Below are 15,375 nucleotides of genomic sequence, written 5' to 3'. Positions count from 1 at the left end.
TTCTATTTCTTATAAAACTTTCAGGTATCATTTATGCACTAGGAAAAGTTCAGAGTACCTCATAATCTGTCAGAAGCAAATTTTTCCTAATTCAACAAAGTTAATCTATCCCTTTAATTAGAAAGCCAAACAATGTCCATCTTCCTGACCATCTCAACCCTGGATAACATACTGGTATAACAAATCATTCACTACCCTTTAACTTCACTAACTGATCACTACTCTCCCTGCTATCCCAGCAAAACCAAACCACCACTAAATAAATGTGCTTCTCCGGAGAAATAATCAATTAAACAAGTGGAATGCCTCTGGCCGTCTCACCTGCATCACGCGATTCAATATAGCAGCAGTGCTGATTTTGAAAACTACTATAACTCGCACAAGATGTTCAGTGATACTTGGTTACTCTTATTTCCACGTTTTATGAACTAGACCAATACACTTATAGAGATATGATGGCAATTCAACAAATACCCCCAACGTGGCCAAAGTTCTTTGACCTTACATGACCTTTGACCTTGATCATGTGACCTGAAACTCGCACAGGATGTTCAGTGATACTTGATTACTATTATGTCCAAGTTTTATGAACTAGACCAACACACTTTCAAATTTATGGCTGTAATTCAACAAATACCCCAATTTGGCCAAAGTTCATTGACCCTAAATGACCTTTGACCTTGATCATGTGACCTGAAACTTGCACAGGATGTTCAGTAATACTTGATTACTATTATGTCCAAGTTTCATGAATCAGATCCATAAACTTTCAAAGTTATGATGGTAATTCAACAGATACCCCCAATTCGGCCAAAGTTCATTGACCCTAAATGACCTTTGACCTTGGTCATGTGACGTGAAACTCATGCAGGATGTTCAGTGATACTTGATTAACCTTATGTATAAGTTTCATGAACTAGGTCCATATATTTTCTAAGTTATGATGACATTTCAAAAACTTAACCTTAGGTTAAGATTTGGTGTTGACGCCGCCGTCGCCGTCGCTGCTGCCGTCGGAAAAGCGGCGCCTATAGTCTCACTCTGCTATGCAGGTGAGACAAAAACTCGAGAATGAGTTTTCTTATTATCTTGTTTATGATTCCGCAACTTTTTTGGTATTGTAATTCAAAAGCCTAATAAGCTAGACATCAAAGAGGAAAGAACATCTTCCCATTTATGTAAAAAAAAATACTTTAATAAGTGACATGTTGGTATGAGAAGTGGATTGGGAAGATAATACACAAAAAGTAAAGGAAAGATCTTCGAGGGTACATTAAGGCGTACTCGGCAATTCCATAAAATGTACACAATCAACCCCCTATAGGTGGGACCTTACTGATATGAGTTGTCTCTATTTCCTAGGTCATATGAATTTTTTTTTTTTGCATGGTTTCAGTAGTTCATGAAGTGAAGTAATAATAGAGAAAACTGTGAGTCAGATGTACAAAGAGGCTACCATAATAATTTTATGGAATCGCCTACTGTCAATCCTCTAGAAAATAGCATTCTTGCTGAGGTCAAAAGACTCATCTCCTTTAATTCCCTTTTATTCATGTTTTTTATCCATGCCTAAGACAAAGCTAGATATTATTAGAGCAAATTTGACTGCACCATCTCAATCGCTACATATGTGGTGCATCACATCTTCCTGGTCAAATGTGTCTCTGATGCCAGCTATCTTCAACAACAGTATTAGGGTTGGTGCATGATACTGAATTAACATAACAGTGCCAATGACGAAGAAAGACATCCCAACACAAGGAACAATTAGGGTTACAACCAGAAACATAAACAGGAAGTTAACCCTGATGACATGAATAAATGTATAGAAAAATTAAAGAAATATAGTAATGAAGTAATGAATCTATCACAGGAAATAAACAAGAGTTTTGTGATGTTACATTCGAGTACCTCCCCTATATGTCATGTAATTTACATTTAAAAAATTGCCATTTGCTCTGAAAATAAAAAATTGCCTGTGCTTTAAATACATGAGCTCACCCATAACTTCATACACACATATATATGAAATAAAATAAATCAATAATAATAAAGCATTCATAATATGGCAATAGACTGAATTTATATTACATAAAATATGGGGGAGCTGTTCGGATGTGGCACAACAAAATTGTAACTTTAAAAATGTCAAGCCTTCATTTCATTTCCCTTTTATCAAACTTGATACCAAGGAAATCTTCCTGTTCAATTCAATTGTGTGATACATGTAGCTGGGTCCAAAGTAGCATTTTGGACAGGAAAAGAAGTATATAGTTGTCAACAGCAGAGGGGGAGGATTCCATCATGAGTAACTGGATCAACCATCACAACACTAGAGCCTTATCCATTTGGGAGAAGAGAGTTCGTTCAACCTATTTGGATGTCATTTCTCCGTCAGGGATAGCTGGAGTATCCTCTGCAGCTCTTCGTCCTCCTCCTGCCTCCTCCTATCAGCCTCCAGTCTCTCCCTCTCAGATAGCTCCAAGGCCAGTCTCAGTTCATCACCCCTGTTGCCAGAGAACTCGCAACCGATTGGAGCAGGACGGGCTGGTAGCGGTGAGGTAGTGATGGGGGGTTTGGTGGTGGTGGTGTTGGCCCCTGGGGATGGTTGGGGTGGGAGTGAAGCCCCTGGGGGTAACTGAGATGGGACAGTAGCCCCAGTATGATTCGAGGAGGCATGGGATATCGATGAGGGTTGGTCCCCGGATGCATTGTTGCTCTCGTCTGTTTGAGATAGAAGAAGGCTCTCTTGAATTGCCCTGTGAGGAAGGAGCGTCAAATTAAGATTAGATTTGCTCGCAATATTCTGATATTTGCACATTCAAAAAAATGTATTCATTACAATAAGATAGAAATAATTTCAGTGAAAAGGAGCCCCAACGTTTGACAAAATACTTCATAAGTCCTACAAGTAATACAAATGGATTTTTTTATACAATAATACCGGTTTAATGAAAGAATTTCTAATTTTAACGAAAACATACCTTTCTAAGAGTTTGTCTTCAATCGACTGTAGATTTTCTGTTTCACCTAGAGCATCAATAAAACCAACCTGAAAATAAAAGATATTAATATAGAAGAGAAACTGAACTTGAAATCTAATTTTTTTTCACTGATTACCAGAGTATAACAAAAGACAAAGCTCATTCAAGCCAGTCATCATCTGGATTGACCATCTCCACCACCATCATCATCATGTCCATCATCACTACATGTATTATGATCATCATCACCACCACCTCTACCATCATCATCATTGTTGTGGTGGTTGTAATGATGACGAACAGCATTTGTATACCGGTAGTGCTATTTATCTGTGAAATGCATTCAAAGGTGCCGACTCCCACAATATGTCACACATTATTCACACTAACAAAAGAGAGATCTTTAGTTCAGATATGAAGGTTTCAAAGTTATTTCAATTATGAAGTTGGATTGGTTAAGAATTCCAAAGAAGTGGAGCAACTGACAAAAAAAAAAATCTATGTTTTAAAAAGGTATTGGGCAATAGAAAAATCAGTCCAGAAGAACGAAGTCCTGGCTGCAGCTGACATACACTGATTTGTCCAGTTACAGAGCTAATGGACAAGTTATGCAGAGCTCTATGTGTGCAATACTACTGACCTCGTCTTGATTGTTGGTTTGTTGCTGTTGCTCTAGAAGACTCTGTTGTATGGCTAGCTGTAGGAGCTCATCCTCACCATACCTAACCTGACTCTCCCCAGATCTATACTTTGAGTAACCTGCCCAAATAATAAATGCATGAACAATTATTGCAGAAACTGAAGAAAAAATTATTTGATGAAAGCAGTTGGCATGCAAAGTTTGGTCATGGTGCGGTGCAATATCTTGTGGCCAAAGTGCTCACGCACAGGCAAACAAACTGCATGAAACAGACTCCATCGACATCTATCACTAAAAGTGTGATCTCATTCCCTCTTTAACATACCTATGATTTCAATCTATTTTTCCATGAATAGACAAATCAATAGAAGCTTTTAATAGTTCATAATTCCACTTCACAGAGAAAACAAATTAATCCTATTTAGGAAAATGCGGGTAGGATTCCTTTTGCACATGGGTACCATATTAACTTCAGTTTCATATCACATCACACTAAAAATTTTAGGTCAGCCTTACAACCAGGCCTCATATAGTATTCCAAAACCATTTCAGAAGATTATCATTTAAATTTCAATATTATTCTAAGAATTTATTGCTGATTATCATGAAAAATAATGTTGAACTATTGGGTGCCAACTTTAAGGCACAAAAGTGAACACTTGTACAAAGCAACAAAGTACTGATATGGAGGTTAAGAAACTTACCTCCGGGTATATCAAAGACATGTGGATCAACAACACAGATAGTGGCAGGGGGAAGTGGTTTGGGAGAAGCTCCTTCATCCTCCAACAGATCCTCACTTGCTGCTGGAAGGGGTTCCTCAGACAAGATCTCTATGACCTCATTGGATACACCCGTAACAGGCTGCTTCTTGGCATAAAGGTTTCCAAATGTCACACATGCATTGATGACATGGAAGAGAGGGATTTCTGTGTGTTATATAGAAACATGAAGTTTTGTCTTAAAAGTGCAACAGTTACTTGTCACATTTTCCTTGAGTTTAGTGTACTAAGAAATCATCAAGTCCTACAGAAAAATCTAGAAACACAAGTGAAATAGTTTCAGGCTGGCTGAAAAATTATAAATTTTTGTGACAATATTGCAAAAAATAGGGAAAGATGATTTTTAAATTAAATTTACAACAGTGACATCAACAACAAAATTACTATGACATTTTTTGTATAATCATATTCAACAACTGACCATTAAAATAATGTAACAATATCTAATTTTTATGAAAACTCCACTTGGATAAATTGTTTTTTTTCTTCTTCTGTTTCCGTTTTTTGGGGGGAGGGGGTGTTGTTGTTACTGTTTCTTTAGAAAATTAGGAAGTATTATAGCTCTTCAACAGATTAGTAATGAACACAACAAAATGAACAGTAAAACTAAAGACTGTCAAAGATATGTGTCAGGCAAGATTCCAGACTGGCTAACAGCACTATACAGGGCGAATAAAAAAAAACTTGACACCTCACAAATCCCCAATCTAAGAAAAAAATATGCCATGAAAGCATAATCATTATATATGGCTGGAAAGAGTATTTTCTCCCAAATAATTTGATACAATATTTATGTGGTGTCTTCAAGCTTGGATAATCAGGAGGTATTCTTTACTGTGATGTAAATTTTGATTTGCGCCAAAGTAAGGCATGGTTGCAATGAATGAACCCCAGATGCCAATGATGTCATAATCCTACATGAGTTAGTAAACAACTTTGCAAATCCCTTTTCAATGAAATTAGCTTAAGAATTGATACTAAAAATGTGTTTATTAAACAATTATAATGTAAATGACTAAAAAAAAATGTTATGAAGTGCATTTCAATTCAACCCTTTAGGATTATGACATCATTTCTGGATTCATTCATTGCAGTCATACCTTACTGGTAATTTGGCGCAAATCAAAATTTACATCACTGCAAAGAATGCCTCCTGATCATCAAAGCGTTAACACATACAGCATAAATATGGTATCAGATTATTTGGGAGAACATACTCTTTCAGGCCATATATAATGATTACGAGTTTATGACATATTTTTCCTTAAATTGCAGATTTGTGAGGTGTCAAGTTTTTTTTTTATTCACACGGAAGTCATCATTATCTGGTCTTCATCAATATACCTAAGAGCTGAAAAACAAAGAACCTTACCAATCTTGACAGGAAATCCTGCAGGTAGCTGCAGGGTGATGAAATCCCTGAGCTTGGCAAAGTGGGCATTACTGATGGCCATCAGGTCTATGATGGGCAAGACCTGCTCCTGGAGGGACAAGGGGTGGTTCTCTGATAGCCACAGGGTGGCCCGGAACTTCTGCACCTTGGTGGTGACCTCCTTGGGCCGGCCGATGTCCCTGCCTTCAAGGGGGATCCTCTCATTGAAGTATTCCTCCGGTTTGATGTCGGTGGGGTTGGTGAGGGTTCCAGACTGGGTTACATTGAGCTGTGAAGGATAAAAAGTTGGAGGTGCTATGATGTAGTGGTTCAGTCACTGAATCTCAGGGTTATGGGTTTGAATTTCATTCAGATCTTTGGACTTTTTGGATAGACACTAATGCACACTCACCAAGGACAAGTCCATCACCCCAACAAAAAGAAAATTTTAATAAAAAGCAAAAGACTATTGCATCAAAATCAGATGTAAAATAACTTAGATATGACATTTTACAGTTCGCCCGTTTTTCACAAAACATTCATCTGCACAACACATTGATATGCAAATGGAAGAGCTGGTGATGTCACTCACTCACTATATGTATTTCCTTATGAAATATAGAATATTTCATTTCTTTCAGATTTGTACTGATAATTGATCAAATCTCAACTGAAATTGGGTGTTCCAATTGAAAATAATGTTTTCATACATAAATACATAATAAATTTTCTTTCAAGTTTGTAGTTTATGCTGTAAGGAAAGTGCATGCCAATTTTCAGCATGGTCGTGCAGACAGCAGGCGAGATCAGAAGGAAGAACCAAGCCACCCCTTTCATATAAAGGAATCAAATCTGCATTATTCATTAATTTCCAATATCACAGTATTTCAGTATGAATGTCATATGATGCAGCCAAGCAGTACCAACATCATCCCACCATCACCACCATCACTATCATCATAACCTACACTAACAGGATAAAGATAATAATATTCTTTTTGACATTTCGACTCCACCTGCTAGTCTTCGTCAGGCAATGAAGTGGACAATCGCTGCGTGCACCTTATACCGTAAGCTGCCGGCAGCCGACGGGATTTCCCTGACATCCGCATGCCGCCCAGCGATCGCACCGTCCGCAGCTTCTGATTGGTCGGTTGCTCCAACCAATCATAGCACGGCGGCTCCGGCATTGACGGCACGCAGCTTAGGGTATAATAGGCGCACGCTGCGATTGTCCACCTCACTGTCTGACGAAGACTAGCAGGTGCAGTTGAAACGTCGCAATTTCAGTTTGCCGCATCGTGAGACAACAGACTATTTCCTTTACCGATTCTATACTACCACGATGATTAACATCTTCCGTAATATTCTCTCTCTTTACTGTTTCCTGCTTTGGGTAGAATGTTTACCAAATGCTAACAACAATTGACTTACCCCCGCACCTCCTGCTTCCTGTTCTTGTTGCTCTACTACACCTAGTAATGATTGCAGAGGGGAGGAGAATGCAGGACCATCAGCTGAAAATATACAATGTAGTACATTCATTAAAACAAAAGTATTCAATTCAATAAGGGTGAATGTCCACTTGGTCTAATCCCACAATTTATATGTGTTCCACAATACATTCAGCTAATAACCATTTGTCAACATTTCATTTTAAGCAAAGTTTGGATACACACATTTTGTTTAATACCAATTTTGGTTTGACACAACTCTAGCTGAAGAGAAAACTGGTCAAAGACTATGATCAGTAGATGAGATGGATAAAATTATACCGTGGTAATTACATAGACTACTTAATAAATTGGCAAGATGACATTTTACCATAGTTGACCAATAATCAGCAATGAGACCAAACTGATATACTACATAAATTCGGTTAAGCTTGAAGTACACAAGTATCTCTTACTTAATCTGACATGTAGTAGAGTGAGTGACTATTATTTTATTCGCTAAAAAGGACTTCAAAACTTATTATAACATTTCTTTTTCAGTTTACAGGACAAGCTGCATATAGAGTAACTTAATATGGAGGTTCCTTACAGTGTACTTGAAAACTAAGAGACGGATTGAAGGAAACAAGGAAATGTTATGAAATAAATTCCCTGCCACAAAGGAAATCAGAGAATCATCTTCTGCCATGAAAAATTGTCCTCACTACTTTTGAGTTCCTGTTTGAATTTTAAACATTCTCTATCCTTAACATGTCTAATCCATATCTATATATTCAATACAGCTCACAATTAATACTTGTGTTCTGCATGTATTTTGAGTGATTGAGTTTAACTGACTAATGCATTCTGCCATACTTAGGCAAAAGTTACAAAATTATAATTTGTTGTAAATGGGCAATGTGTGTTCATCATTTACATACGCATTAATGCAATCTAACAGCATATTTTCTTCAATATCTTTCCATAGAACATTCATTTCTTCCCCAAATCTTGCCTTAACGTGCAACATACAAAGGGTGTTTAAGAAACAACGATAACTCAAATTTAAATGAACAATGATAACTCAAATTTTAATGATGTGTCACTTGCTTCTTTTTGCCAAAGTATGGCAGAATTCCTATCGCACTTTGTGCAAAATCAAATACAAAAGTGTGGCTACAACACTGCTCCATACCATTTGAAACACATATAGACATATTCTCATCACTGTTAAGTCCAAAACAAGGATTTTACTCCATACTTCTATGGAATGCTAAGTTTGAACTTCCTTATTCAAATAATGTTCATGAGTCATTACAAAGATAACGTACCGTACTAAGAATTTATTAAAATTTCTTTTATCCTCATATTATCATTTTTATATCAAATTCAAAGCACAATTAAAACATTATGTACTTGATGAATGAGATGGAAATGGACATGAAATAAATGTGTGATTAGCCTAGGGTCAATTAATCAATGATATGAGAAAATCAACCATGTAGTTTCAGTTTAGACCTGTGTTAAAACAAACTAAGGTCAAGTATATGTTAGACAATAAGTCACACCGCAATAAAAGTTACGCCACAATAAAGAAATAATATAATCATAATACCTTTGACTTTATCTTTGTCTTCTTTTGTTAGGTGTTCTGTTCTGTTTTTAGTAACGAGTTGTACATTGTTGGCGGTGAATACTTTACATTCGTAGTCATTGATAGATTCAACCTTGTCATGCCTCCAGCCCCAAATACCAGCCTTTGTTCTGGAATGAGATTGATAAAGAATAACAGGTGTCATTTCATAATAGAAGCAAGCAGTTCCCATATAAGGCTTACTGAAGCAAATGAGAAAATTCAGATGTCATTTTAACATGATAATCAACTACACAGACAGCAATACATTTATAACCTATATCTTATTATTTTGAAAATTATAATAATCATAAGTATTATGAGCAGTATTCCAATAATCAAACAAAGTTTCACCTCAAGCCTAAACAAGAATTTTATGCATCCGTTCTATGAAATGCTTCGATTTACTTTCCTTCTTTGATATTTATGTCAAAGATAATGTACCAATTAATCAATTAAAATTTATTGTAACCTCATACTATGATATACTTCTTACTTATTACAAAATTACTTATGGGGTAAAATTTTCATCATGGGTTTATCATTTGTACTTTGTGAATGAGATGGCAACTAGCTTTCAATTAAAGAGCGCCCTTGTTAATCTAGGTTTTACTTAACCATTGATATAAGAATAACACCCATATATCTTTACAAAATACAAATAGACTTGGTTGTATGTATGCACCAACAGTTAATCATGGTATTTTCACCAGAACATTACTCTACAAACGTACGTAAACACATATGCTCACACGAATTGCTAAATATCTAAAAACAATAAATTTAAACATCAAATTTAAACATCACATCCATCATCAACAGCTTAATCTCTATATTGAATCGAAGGATAGAAATGTGGCATACCTGGTGAATTCTATTTTCTCTGTATCTATGTAAGTATTAGAGACTGGTGAGGTGAGTCTTTGGGCTATAGCATTCTCTGAAGGTTGCATCCTAGATACGTCATGGTGAGCCTGAAGCTCTAACATCTCAGAGTAAACTACCTTTGCATCATGGTCTATCTCCATAAACTCAAACTGGTTCCGATCTGAATGCAGAAAAGAACGAAAGGAAAACAGTTTAACACCAAACTATTTCATACAGGGGCTTAAAATAATCCAAGACCGTCCCTTGGCTGTTGATGCTCGAGGCCTCAATTCTATTCTCATTGGCCTTGGATATGAGTTGTGCTCTTTTGTACTTTTTTTCCCCATTTGTCCTGTAATTAGAAATGTACCCTCTCTAAAAGTGACCTTGTCTGAAAATATTTAAATTTAAGACCTGATATTCCTGCGATGAGAAGCATGCTCATCACTGCACACTGCATGGTAATACTTTGTCTTTTGTCTTATGTAAAGAAAAGGGAAATTGTTTACAGCAGGAGAGTCCATAGATGGATGTGCAAGAGACAATTTACACTCTCACCATTATTATAAATCATGTGTATCATGCAGATTTCAACAAAGAATTATAGTACATTGAAAGAGAGGGGGAAATCCCAATTGATATCTTATGCTTCAACTCAACAGATTATAAAAACAACTTTTCAATTGAAACGGGATCCTTTAATCCCTACATAAATATCATCGGCTTCAGGAACCATCAATTACACATTTATTGAAGGAATACTAAGAGAGCCCAGACAAGATTGCATTAAGAATTTACACACCCACACGTTACATCTACTATACATGTAGCTACATTTTATGTTATTCTGTCATATTACCACTGTGGCTGATAAATAACCTCCTAGAACATATCAACAATTCTGTACATTTTTATCAACGAAGAACACTTATGTGGGAAACAGAAACTGTCTTGACTGATCTGAAAGTCTACTTCAATAACATCACAAAGTACATCTTGAAGGGGTACTTAATCAAAACCATTATTCTTTCCTTAAGACAGAGGTTTCGTGTGTACATTTAAAGGGGAATGAAACTCTTGGAGCAAGTTAGCTTTTGTGAAAGCAGAAAAATCAAAGAATAAGATCAACAAAACTTTGAGTAAAATAGGACTAGCAATAAAAGAGTTATGAGCATTTGAATGGCGAGATCACTAATGCTATGGAGATCCTCCCATTGGCAATGCGACCAAGATCTGTGATGTCACACACGTACAACTCTCCCATTTGGACACTGAAAATATACCCCAAAACATCTCTTTTTGCTCATTCTAATCATATGACAAACGATTCATCAATGATATAATGTTGTGAAACCTCTGTACTTGTCATCTCATAAAGAGAACACCTCACCTTGTGATAGACTCTATAAAAGTGAGAATATAAGTGAAATAAGTACTAAAGTAATGAGGGAGTTGTACGTGTGTGATATCACAGATCTTGGTCGCATTGCCGTTGGGAGGATCTACATGGCACTAGTGATCTCAATATTCGAATGCTCATAACTTTCTTATTATTCATTCAATCTTCCTCAAACTTTCAACAATATGTTTCTTTGATTTTTCTCTCTGATATGGATTCAGCTGGTTTCAAGGGTTTCATTCTCCTTTAAGCTATTTATCTCTCAGGCTTGTTTTCTTTCATCAACTCTTAAAATTCCACTTGGAATTTATTTTAATACTGACAAATCCTAAGTATAAAAGTGCCAACAGTTCTTAAATAATAAATCAAGTTGAAATAAAATAAGTTATGCGTACATTTTAATTTGCAATTTAATTGGTAAAAAATACTCTTTCAAAGGAAATCAAATCTTCCTATCAAGTTGCATGCATGGAATTTATTTAAGAAACACTCTGAGTTTTCGCTTTTATTTAATACATAAATTTTAATTTTCATATTACTACTAGTGTTCATGTTAAAGTTCGAATAGATCAAGAGCAAAATGTTCAAATTTCTTACAAAATGTCTATGAAAGAATGTAATGATAGAACTTGTAATTATCTTTCAAACTGTGGAAGGTTTTCATCACCATAAATATCTTTCTTGGAGAAGTAGTGGACAATTTCAATATATTCATCTCCTTGTCACATATCCATAATATCAGCACTGATAAGAAAGTCTCTGACTCTAAACTAAACTTGTTAAGCACTTATACTCTACGACTGCAGTGATAAACAAATCCAGAGACTCAAACAAGAAAAAGGTCTGAAGGATATTGAGTGGATGATTTTCTATGACACTATCATTAAACAATATGGGAATCTAAGGCATTTCAAGGGTGTCAATAAGATATGTATATATATATGTATGTATGCCATCTGTATTCAAATCATTCAATTTAACTTAGTTTAAAAAAAAAAAACAGGTATATGTCACAATGTAATATATAACAAAACAAAAACAAAAAAGTATATCGTTGACAGGAAAAATCAAGTAGAAGAAAACCATATTAAATAGGAAGTTTAGATATTACGACACACTCAAAGAATTAAGACAATTTATTGAACATTTAGAAAATAACAATGCACATTTAAAGCCATTAAACAGTATAGTACCTGAATCAATTTCTAAACAGATAGTAAGAAGTGGCTAGTACCCACCTTCATTCTTGAAGACATAACTCCTGCTACCTCTGACCCAGTTCATATTATCAAAACCAATGAGGGTTGTATCAATCCTAACGTTTGGACCACTCTTCCACACACGATAAGTATCACTGGGACACATCCTTGACATCAGAGGAACTGTCATCAAAACAAAAATATATTTGTTGTTAAAGGGGAATCCAACCAAAATAAAAAATTGTTTTTAGAGGGAAAAGAAAAAATCAAAAAGTTGATACATGAAAGTTTGAACAATATTGGACAAATACAAAATTTATGAATTTTTAAAAGTTGTAAGAATCAGATATCACTATACCCATGAAGATTTCAAATTGGCTGCATTTGTGATTTAATAGTGTTGTAAGACAAGGACTCCTCTTCCACTAACTCCAACATATAAAATGGCTAAATAGCATTTTTTTTCTTCATAAGTTTTACTTCAAATTATATTTATCTTTCATGAGGACATAAAACAATGTGCTACCTGCATTATTTGTTTATAACTGCCCAAGGGGAATAGGTACTTAGGAGAAAACCACAAAATCCTGATTATTAAGTACATGGCCTATGGGGAAGTTGTCCTCACCCCTTGTCATAATTTACTTACCCAGATGCAAATTTGAAATTTTCATAGTCTCAGGGATTTCAATTTTAAAGCAGCCATAACTTTCTTATTGCTTGTCAAATTTCTTTCAAACTTTCACCATTCTGATTTTTCTTATTCTTCTCATTTCTCACACAACACTATATGACCAAGGTTGGATTCCGCTTTAAGAAAATCACTCTTTAATTAGTACACAGACTCTTAACACCATGGCTTTGTAAAACCAAGATACCCACTATCTAAGCCATGTAAGGTGCAACATGAAATTTTGCATGAAAGATTATTTTTGGCACCAATGTTTGTGATATAATACATGCATTTCAATTCTTGTAATATTTCCCAAATTATGTTTATTACAGCTAAATAGTTTACAAAAAAAACATGAATCAGATGAGAATCATTACATCAGTATCAATGCAACAATTATATCTCAAAATGTTATAGGGTATAAAACAAATTAGATTGTTTTCTAATACAGCAGCAAAATTATTTAATTCAATGCCCATACTTACTAAATGCACAAAGTCATTTCCCATTTCCAAACAAAGTGTCTGCAGATTCAATAGAAATGAATTATCTATTTTTCTTTTTTCTTTATGGTTTTCTATAAATAGTGTATAATCATGCATTGTAATATTTTCAAAATATTAATTGTTTGTACCGCAAAGATCCATAGGCTTGAATAGGACTACCCTGTTTTGTTTTGTTGTTTTTTCCTTATAAAGGAGACATAAGTTAATCTTACCCCAACTTGTAAATTCCCATCTCATTTCAACATAGAAGTCTGGAGCTTGTCTAAGCTTTTCTAGAAGTTCAGGAATCCCTCCTATCCGAGCTGTGGCTCTCTGATGATCTCTATGCTGGAGGATCAACTGGACAAGTTCTGGATCCCCAGTACTGGTGGCTTCCTGGATCACTGAGGGTAAAAATGGTTTTATAAACAAACAAGAAAAAGATCATTAGGATGTGACAGCTAATGTGCAATAATAGCATTTATGAGGTGTTGATTATCTACAGTAGTTGCCTATAGATGTACAGTAATGTAGAAAGTCTTGCCATCGAGTTTGGAAAGTTTTGCTCAATTGCTCCCCAGGGAAAGAAGAAAGAAACAAGAATCCAATGACCAGAGCAATACATGTTTACATTTAGAGGCGTTGTTCTGGGGGGCGTTTCATGAAAGGACTTGTCGGACGTTTTATCCGACAAGTCCCATTTTATCCGACAGTTACCATAGTAAGAGTACCTCTCAGCCAATCAACATCAGAGAAAGATGTCAGATCTGACAACTTGTCGGATGAAAATGTTGATGAAACACTCCCCCGATCAGGGGTGGATCTAGCCAGATATTAGATACTATATAAATACTATGGACAGGCCCAACAGTGTGCACAAACAATACAGCCCTCTGAAAGTGTATTGTATCTGACCCAGCAAGATCCTTTGCTGGTTGCGATGTACTGAAGCAGAAAAGTATTATCATTAATATTATTATCTCTCCTTTAATTCTTTCATATCGACATGAAAAATTATAAATACATCAAGTATCTTCAAGAATATGATGCCAATTACCTTTGACAAAATACATAATCTCATGACTGAGAACTAAATCAAAGGTATATACATATGTCTAATAATACTTAATAATTGCTGCTATTGCACAGTCAATTTCTATAAAATTCTCACATCCAATTCAATAAATTTGTTATATAAGCAATATATAAAAACTGCTGATAAAGTATCATCTAATTGGAGACAATTTGTGATAGACTTCTAGCATTGTGACTAATAGCCCAAGGACAAATTCAACTTAAAAGTCACATGCATTTTAAAGTGAAGTAAGACTGCTTTTATTCAGAGTATGTTGTCCCTTTTTTGTTCCAAAATTTTGGGGATCAAATATTCTTTGTTGAAAAACTTACCAGTCCATCCTCCTTTGTTTTGAAGTGTAACATCTGCATCATATCTTAGTAAGACTCTAACACATTCTATATGTCCCAGGGTAACAGCGAGATGGAGGGGTGTCCTACCCCGCGGGTCTTTCTTTTCTTTATCATTCTGCAGAGGATGAGATCATGTAGAAACACTGTTACAGTTGATTTTGTGTTATGTGACTGCTATACATTTGATTTCATCAGTTCTGTGCATTTGGCATGTTTACATGTTCCATATCATAATCCTACCCCCTCATTCTTTCTCAAGTTCTCAATATACATGTATTACTAAGTATCACCAGGTTCATTGCATTGACTCACTACAGTTGACATATCACAGTACATGTTATCTCCTTTCCCATTCCACTTCCACTCAATATACTCCACTGTTTACTAGTTTAAGTACCGTAGGCCTACATGTAGATCTAGACATATCTCATGACATGAGTCGATGGTATGCTTTTGACTTTTGCTGCCAATTCTAGTCTA

General features: G+C 35.4%; 1 protein-coding gene across 1 annotated transcript; it reads right to left on the bottom strand.

Annotated features, from left to right (window-relative positions):
* Nucleotides 1–1,564: 1,564 nt before the first annotated feature.
* On the bottom strand, nucleotides 1,565–15,088 carry LOC129254702 (ankyrin repeat domain-containing protein 13D-like). Its single transcript, XM_054893209.2, has 11 exons — nucleotides 14,875–15,088; nucleotides 13,701–13,871; nucleotides 12,349–12,492; nucleotides 9,709–9,892; nucleotides 8,827–8,975; nucleotides 7,213–7,295; nucleotides 5,779–6,067; nucleotides 4,329–4,553; nucleotides 3,625–3,743; nucleotides 2,985–3,052; nucleotides 1,565–2,759 (listed from the first exon to the last, which is right to left on the bottom strand). The coding sequence occupies exons 2-11, from the start codon at nucleotides 13,723–13,725 to the stop codon at nucleotides 2,384–2,386; spliced, it is 1,662 nt and encodes a 553-aa protein (XP_054749184.2). The 5' UTR covers nucleotides 13,726–13,871; nucleotides 14,875–15,088; the 3' UTR covers nucleotides 1,565–2,383.
* Nucleotides 15,089–15,375: the final 287 nt, after the last annotated feature.

This window comes from Lytechinus pictus, chromosome 2, assembly GCF_037042905.1.
Source record: "Lytechinus pictus isolate F3 Inbred chromosome 2, Lp3.0, whole genome shotgun sequence".
Classification (NCBI taxonomy): domain Eukaryota; kingdom Metazoa; phylum Echinodermata; class Echinoidea; order Temnopleuroida; family Toxopneustidae; genus Lytechinus; species Lytechinus pictus.
The sequence above is the reverse complement of the archived record's forward strand: the minus strand, read 5'-3'. Positions and strand labels throughout refer to the sequence as shown.